The sequence below is a fragment of the Orbicella franksi genome, chromosome 1, assembly GCF_964199315.1.
Source record: "Orbicella franksi chromosome 1, jaOrbFran1.1, whole genome shotgun sequence".
Lineage (NCBI taxonomy): Eukaryota > Metazoa > Cnidaria > Anthozoa > Scleractinia > Merulinidae > Orbicella > Orbicella franksi.
This window is the reverse complement of record NC_138145.1, coordinates 30713875-30722439: the sequence shown is the minus strand read 5'-3', so window position 1 is coordinate 30722439 and position 8565 is coordinate 30713875. Positions and strand designations below refer to the sequence as shown.

The following is an 8565-nucleotide window of genomic DNA, read 5'->3' as shown; positions in this document are numbered from 1 at the left end:
TCCAAATCATATCTTTCACCGATTTCCCAGTGATGAAGCCATTCGAAAGCAGTGGGTTGTCAAAATACGGCGAGACGTGGGCAAAAGTGTCCAGGTAAGTTGGTTAGGTTATCGATGTCATTGTCGCGCGCATGTATTTACATTAATTATTATGATCTGGTCCATCTACAGATAACAAACAGCACAAGAGTATGTTCTGTACACTTTAAGGAAGCGGATTTTCAGACAACTTTAACAGGGAAGCGTGTTCTGGATAAGCATGCAGTTCCAAGTATTTTTTGCTGGTCAAGATCACCCAGGAAAAGAAAATCTCCGACAAAGCGAGAACCACCGCGTGCACGAGTGCGATTGTTTGATGTAAGCGTGCCATCGTCCCCTGTCACTGTGACAGGTAAATATTGTTGTCGGTATCTCTTTAAACATTCCTTGGTTAAAATCGTAAAATAATCAGAAGTATTTTTATGTTTTTCATTTTAATCCATAGCATCAACTTTCGGCCAAGCTTCTGGTGAGGAAAGTTCTATGGAGGTCCAACCGGAACTGTCATCCTCTCCTGTTGTTGTAGACTTCCCCGAGCCAATATACACTGTCACTGTCACAGGTAAATATTGTTGTCGGTATGTCCACCGGATTGCAGTACCAAAACTCTGAAGAAATCAAAGTACTCGCTGACTCAGCCATGATGTTTCAACACGCGTGACCTCGCTTTCATGCGAAAAATGGTGACGTTGCATCCAACATGGCGGACTGTGATTAAGGCGAATATGTTGATAACAAAAAAACTTGAAGAATAAGCATTTGCGTACAAGTATGGCAAGCACGTAGCCGTTTAATAGGGGAAGGAACAAGTGTGACGCAAGGTTCTGGGGCTTCCATGGAATTCCTATCAACAAATTTCCTACAATCAGCCTCCACACAAACATACGCTTTCCCATGCCTAGACTGTTGAGTTTTAGGACACAGGAATTAGAATTTTGGTTACGCATAGTTGATAATGACCAGCATGAAGAACAGAGACAAAGAGAGCTTTAATTGAAGTTTCTTCTTGTTTTGCGGAGGAAGCAAATAGAATGGTAGCCGTAGTAAAATTCATAAAATTTGTTTTTGTGGTGTTTTATCGTCAAAGTACGGCATAGGAAAATTTCAGCTTCGCCACCCCTCCCCGGCCCACGGCCCACGGCCCACTCCCCTCACATGCACTTCATAGCTATTTCCCAGTGATCTTTGCGAGTGTAGTTCGTCTCCGCCATATTGGCACGTGTGCAAGAAAACTAGTGGAAAATTGAGGCTATCGCAATTTCGAAGGTTTGTTCTTTGTTTTTAAACGGCTTAAACCAGTGATATTACTTGATCTGGGTCATAAGCTAACTTTCTTCCCTTTTTTGCCTATCGGAACCAGGAGATGAAATGTGGAGACGTGTTTGTTGACAACTTGTGAGGACCGTCCCTGGACGAAGGTAAGCGCGCTTAGAAATTGTTTTGCGTCACCTTACAGTTTGGTTAGATAAACACTTGAATAGATACTGAAATAGGACATAATCGTCGTATGTGTATCCATCAGAGTTTTTTCTTCTTTTAAGAGGCACGTAAACTGAGAAACATGTAGCGCAAAATTTCTGTGGGCCACTCCATTTAATCCGCCCTCCGCCCCACCCCCTCTATTGAGGAGCTTTAAATTTTACTCCCTTGGAAAAGTTAATTTTTTACCCCCCATGAAAGGAAGATCAAAGTGCTAACACACTTTCAGAATCTATTAAAAGATTGAAGGTGCCGACACAGCTACCCATTCAGAAACGACCTTTAAAGACTCCTCCCTCTCTCTCAGATTTCTTAGCACCTCAATAGGGGGCGGGGGGCGGGGGTGCAGATAAAAAATGGAATGGCCCCTTGGATATCCTCATTCGAGATGGATTCTTAGTTTTCAGATAAATTAGCTTGGGAAAATCAAAAAAGAAGGTTATTTCTTTTTGACAGAAGTTTCTAAATTATATTTTGTGTACAAATATCAGATATGTGGACCACAGTTATGCCATGCAGCCACCCCCTTATGTAATTTTCCCCACATATAAGGATGACAGCTTCAATGCTAACTTACCACCTCCACTGTATGAAGTGGAAGTTGTTCTGAGAACAACTACTGAGGATGATGAAAGTGTTGTTGGTAATGAAAATGGTGACGGCAGCAATGATGATGATGAGGAGGAAGATGATGATGATGATGAAGATCTGGATCCCCATTGGTTACCTGGTGAAGAAAAATTTACTGATGACGACAATTTATTGCCTGAAGATAAAAATGATGGGGACTGTACATCCAGCACGCCCGACTGTGAAAAGAAATACATGGTATTTGATTCACGTCTGAATAAGTTGCTAAAAAGGTGTCCAGACTGTGGAGATGTCATAATACAACATGAGAGGAAAACAAATGGTAGCATGCCATCAATTGAGTTAACCTGCCACAGTGGCCACACCACTTATTGGGATTCACAGCCAATGGTGAAAAAGAAACCCTTGGGTAACCCGTTGATGGCAGCATCCATTCTGTTCACTGGGAACACTTTTGCTGCTATCAGTCGCTTTGACTCATCTTTCAATCTTCAGTTTTTTAGCGAAAGTGTTAATTATAACATACAACAAAAGTATTTGATTCCTATTGTTAATGAGACATGGGAGGCTGAAAGTAGATGCCAAATTGAAAAGCCTAAAGGGAAGGCAGTTGTCAACCTTGATGGTGATGGCTGTTGTGACAGTCCAGGACACTGCACCAAATATAGCACCTACATGCTAATTGATGATGACACTGGGGATGTAGTAGCATTTAATGTTGTTCAGATTTCAGAGGTCACTCCTCTAATGCTACGGAAAAAGAAGGCTTTTCCAGGTGCATAGAAATGCTGGAAAATAAAGATGTCACCATAAGTAGGATTGCAATAGACCATCATGTGCCCATCAGCAGTTCCATGAACAAAGACCACCCAACTATTAATCACCAGTATGATGTTTGGCACCTCTCTAAGTAGGTGGTCTGGTGCAACCTGCAATGGTAGTGTGGATCATTTGCGTGAAAAATGGAAATTTGTGTTGAATCACACTACCGACAAACATAAGTGGTCAGGGAACACCCACTTTCATGAGTGCAGTCACAGGCACATTTCATCCTCTGAAGCTAAGAGAATCTGTTGGCTCAAACTAGGTACCCCGACTCAGTTAGCTTTGGAGGAAGTGGTCCTGAACACTATGCTTTTAAAAGATCTGGCTAAGCTTACTGACTTCTGCCACATTGGCACACTCAAGGTCTATCACTCAATGATGCTCAAGAACTTCTCAAAAAGGGAACATATTTCGTACCAGAGCATGGTTTCCAGGACTCAACTTGCAGCACTTGACAACAGTGCAAACACTGGCCATAATCAAGCTCGAGTACAGGCAGAAGAACATGCAGGCAAGGATGCTACAAGATGTGCTTTCCAAAAGCCCATAAGTGATGGGTTGTCAAGCCCATCAGTGAGAAGAAATCATACAATTATTTGTCAGGTATGATTTCAGAATTTATCAAGCGGTGTGAGGAAGGGAATGCAGTTCCCAGCCTTTGCCTGTTCAGCTACCAAAGAACATTGCTTCAGAGCCAGCACCACTTAAGGCAGACTTGATACAACAACATCAGTCAAGATTTAGCTAATGAAAATAGTGTTATGTAGCTTTAGAAGTAACAGTTATTTTTTCTTCGTAATTAATTTTGGAGAATCTTGATATTGAAGAATCATTATCCAATTTAGTCTTTGACCCTAACTGGTAAACATAATACATAAAAACCGATAAATATTCTAGTATACATCAATGCCAAAAGAAAAGTATTTTTTCGGGAACAAGTAGTCAGTTAATTTACCAATGAAAGTAATATATACCCGTTGAGAAAATGAAAACATGAACAAAATGACGCCCATTCACTGGAAACAATAAACGTATATATGGTACGGTGTATATGAGAGAGGCCTAAGTAAGTAATCAGTAAATATTTATATATTATTTGAACATTTTCAACTTGTAAACAGTTTTATGGTAAATCCAGATCACTCATCCCCATACCAAAACCCTTCAAAGGCAAACTCTTCTTCTGGCTCAAGTGGGGGATAGAAGTTACGGATGCACATAATGGCCCAAGATGGAAGAAACACCCTTATCTCTTTCCCTAAAATTCCCCAGCACCATCAGGCCAGTTGCCTGTAGGATATATGTCTAAATAATTTATGTTCTGGCCCATCATAAGGATAAGGATAAAGATGTATTGCTGCTTGTATTGAAACCAAGCAGTCCTGCAATATCCATCTATTGATACAGACTGGATGAAACCCTGGGTGTTGGGTTATACATGTAGGCTCCTCTTGGCATTTGCCACTTGCGACTGTCTCAATATTTTTATTTTTTACTGCCTCAATTTCTTGGCAGCAAATGCATGCCTTCACTCATTCCATAATCTGGCAATTCTCACATGAACACCTGAATTATAAACAAAAACGCAATATCACATTGCGTTGTGTTCACCAAAAAAAAAAAGGATTTAGACTAGTGCATAAACCAAACAAATTAGCGGTGTATGAGTTGGTGAAGCCAGCGGCACTGTAAACAAATTCGTATTTTTTACGAGTCAAACATGTATTTCAGTAACATTCCTGAAAGTTCCTAAAGTTATTATTGATCTATGTTGTAGTCGAAAACATAACCAGTTGTTACAACCAGACCGAGAAGGAAATTAAATCGTGCTCCCAGAGTTTTATTTTTTGGTTGATCTGCATATAAAACATAAGCAGAAAGTGACACCACTGTAAACAAAGAGTCTTAGATTTTTTTTTGCTGTAATAACCTCCTAGTTCAGTTATTACTGTGTTAGGAGTAATTAATTGATTAAAGCTCGGGGTTTCGCAACTCACTTTTGCTGGAATTGTCCAATGAAAAAAGGAAAACCTCCTTGGAATACATTGTTAAATAGTGCAAAATTTATCACAAATATGTCATTTTGCTTATGGTATTTAAGCTTAAAAATGCTGAATACAACCGACCTAAACCAACGAACGATGTAAATACGATCGCCACATAATTATGCGTTAAGTTCATTTTATTTCACACTAAAGTCATTCGACTTAGTACAATGAATCGATCAATCACAACAACGCTACACACCAGTCTGAATTCTCAAGTCGAGGATTTATTCCTTCTCCGTCGCTTTCCGTACGCTCCTCGCCTGACAGCTTCATCTGAGTTGATACGCGGCTCAAACTAATACGACTGAATGGTAAACCTCTCACTGTCATGTTCATCATTGAAATTATCGAAAGAAGACCCAGCTTCGGACATAGTTCAAACCTGAATTCAGCAATATTTCGAACTAAACCTCACAAAATGGAAAGTACACAACTGGAAGACGGGGAAGGATCAAATTGCTTTGATGATTTGATGTCATACGATGATATGCTGACCGGTGTCTGACATTGCAGACTGCAGACTGCAAACCGCAGACCATAGACCGTAGACCGCAGACCGCAGACCGCGGACCGCAGACCGCAGATCGCAGACCGCAGATCGCAGACCGCAGACCGCAGACCGCAGACCGCAGACCGAAGACTGCAGACTGCAGACTGCAGACTGCAGACTGCAGACTACAGATTACAGACTCCATACAGTGGACCTCAGACCGTATATTACAAGACGTTTACTGAGGACCGCTGGCCGCAAATCTTGAGGACCACAGCTTGTCGTATTGAAATTATGACTCTTTGGCCACGTATTAGACAATATGGGTGTGTGTAACTCTCAAGATTACTCGAAGATGACCAAGGAAGACATACTGAGGTATGATTACGAGCCGTTTAGCTTACAGTAGCATCTTTTTCACACGACAAAAAAGGAAATGAACATAATAATGGAAGAGGCGCGTTCACTTCGATATGGATGCCTGGTACATTATTACAGTCTGTGGTGTATCAGCATTCACCGTGGATACACCACAGACAATAATAATGTACCAGGCATCCATATCGAAGTGAACGTGCATCTTCCATTATTACGTTCATTTCCTTTTTTGTCGTGTGAAAAAGATGCTACTGTAAGCTAAACGGCTCGTAATCATACCTCAGTATGCCTTCCTTGGTCATCTTCGGGTAAACTTGAGAGTCACACTGTCGACACATACCCATATTGTCTAATACGCGGCCAAAGAGTCACGATTTCAATACGACAAGGATTTGTGTCGGATTAAGCTCTGTGGTCTTCAAGAATTGCTACCAGCGGTCTTCAGTCAACTTGTTGTAATCTACGGTCTGAGGTCTACTGTATGCAGTCTGTAATCTGTAGTCTGCAGTCTGCGGTCTACGGCGAGCAGTCCGTATGCTGACCGACTTCTGAGCAGGCAACCGTTTCCAAGATGGCGGATTTCTAATCGCATTTTAAGTCAAGTTCAATAGCAGAATTACTCTCTAATTTGTAAGAAAGAGCAGCGAGAATAGGAAAATTCGTAGCAATGATGGCTGGCCTTTCTTTTGAAAAATTCTTATTTTTGCACCAAAGTTCCCTTTCATGCTTATAAGCTTATCGTCAGCATTTCGAATGACCTTCTATAGACTTGGTATGTATATTTTCTGTAACTGCACAATGCCTTCGTGTGTGTGTGGGCTTATATTTTGACAATGTATTGGTTCATTTGTTAGAGTGACTTTGTTGAGTTATGAATGCATGTTGGAGTTAGGAGAGCACAAGATCTAGGAAAAAGTAAGTTATTCAAGCCACAGGGCTAGCAGAGCGTATTTTGAAATGGGGGGTGGCTTACAAGCAAGCGCCAGAGGCGCGAACATGTAGGGGATCTGGAGATATTTGTAAAATTATTATTTTATGTATTTTTGGTTTGAAATTGGGGTGTTTAGCCCCAGCCCCTGGCTCCGCCATCCCTGAGCCATGCCAAAAGCAATAGACCTTCTTCCGGTTTCTGACGCCTTCTTGCTTGGGGGGCAAACATGGCAAAAATTACAGTAAATGTATGGGAACAATGGAGAGTCTAATGTCTAACAATTCAAGGAAATTCAAGTTCTGAAGTATTTATGAATTAAAAACTTAAGATACTACATAAAAGAATTTACTGATCATGTTTGAGGGAAATAGCCTAGACGCCAGAAAGTCACAATTAAAGTTTTAATTTTTTTCATACCTTTGTTTGTAAAACCGAGTCACATTTGTGGGAAAATTTAGAGACATTTGTATGGAAAATTTAAAGTGCAATTCCTCCGCTGAAAGCAAATCTATAATCTTCAAATTTGGTCAAAAAAGCCTTCTGCTGGGTATATTTTCCTTGTAACTCATAAAATACTCAGAATGCCAATCACTCTCAATTTATTTACAGCAATTTTTGCTGTGTTTGCCCCCCCCGCCCCCCCCAGCAAGATGACATCAGAAACCGTGAAAAGGTCTATTCCAGTTTTTCAAGTGCTCTCCGAACTCCCAAGTGCACCAATAACGTAGTAAAGCATGCTAAGCATGAACCAATAGCAACAGAGATTGGAATTAAATATAAACAGTTGAAAAGAGAAAAGAGATTGGAAATAAGCAAGAAACAACTTTTATTTGAGATGATGAAATCAAAACCTTATTCTCTTCAGCATTGTATGCATACTAGCGGTGATTTTAACAAACTCTACTCCTTTGTCATCATCTTTATCAATGGTTTGTGGCACTAGAAAATCCCCACCAAACAAAACCTTCCCTACTTTTACATGCGTGGGAAAATGGCAGTGACATCTATAGATATTGGATATGCCTCTGTGTTGGAAATGTGCTCCGTTTAAGGCCTTAAGGCGACTTAAGGCGACTTAAAGCGACTTAAGGCGACTTTAGGCGACTTAAGGTCCCAGAGTTTGCCTACTCCTAGCCGCTTCATCGTACAAATATCGGGATAAGCTCCGGCATCTATGAGCCAGTCGGCTCCAAGGCTTCACTTTTTTCATTTCAAGCCCAGTTGCAGCAACCATTGTGATATGTTGGGAAATAATGATCGAGAAATCGCAAAATAATCAACAAAGTTCTTGAGCTTTGCACCTTCGAAGATAAACACTTAGCAGTAAAATTCGGGAAATTATGTAACTCGGATTAATTCTACGCAAGGTGAAAATGGATGTCCAAGGCACAATGGACTCAAACGATTGTAAAGTCAGGAATGACAATGTATTCGAAAAGAGGGTTACAGATCCAGCAGATTTAGAGGAAGGGGAGGAAATCTTGCACAATATTGAAATGAAGGTGACAGACGCAACTGATTCAGGAGATGGGAGAGCTCTCAAGGAACACGTCACCGTTTTGGAAATGAAAACATTCAAGAGATATTCCCTTTCGTTGTCTCAGTATGACCGCTTGGAGGAGGCCACTGAAGAAGACCCCTTGAAAATCCTTTGTGTTGGAGGCTGCACAGGAAGCGTGCTATCTAAGGGCATATTCATCAAGGGAACGGTCTACTTCGACCGGACCGGTCGGATTTCGATCCGGACCGATCGGATCGCGCCCTGGGATGCGATCCATTCAACC

At 41.1% G+C, this 8565-nt stretch overlaps 2 protein-coding genes across 2 annotated transcripts in view; both read left to right on the top strand.

Annotated features, from left to right (window-relative positions):
* Positions 1–761, top strand: part of LOC145502619 (uncharacterized) — a 943-nt gene extending 182 nt beyond the window's left edge. The window contains exons 1-2 of the mRNA XM_081481953.1: positions 1–391; positions 485–761. The exon at positions 1–391 is cut by the window's left edge and continues 182 nt beyond it. Of these exons, the coding sequence (XP_081338079.1) occupies positions 115–391; positions 485–651 (444 nt within the window). The 5' untranslated portion in view covers positions 1–114 and the 3' untranslated portion in view covers positions 652–761. The remainder of the gene's footprint in view (positions 392–484) is intronic.
* A 6-nt stretch (positions 762–767) lies between these two features.
* LOC145502610 (uncharacterized) lies at positions 768–7410 on the top strand. Its single transcript, XM_081481941.1, has 3 exons — positions 768–1305; positions 1400–1457; positions 2010–7410. The coding sequence occupies exon 3, from the start codon at positions 2032–2034 to the stop codon at positions 2890–2892; it is 861 nt and encodes a 286-aa protein (XP_081338067.1). The 5' UTR covers positions 768–1305; positions 1400–1457; positions 2010–2031; the 3' UTR covers positions 2893–7410.
* The last annotated feature ends 1155 nt before the right edge of the window (positions 7411–8565 follow it).

Coding starts and splice junctions, on each gene's coding strand:
- LOC145502610 (XM_081481941.1), top strand. CDS start 2,032: ATGCAGCCACCCCCTTATGTAATTTTCCCCACATATAAGGATGACAGC.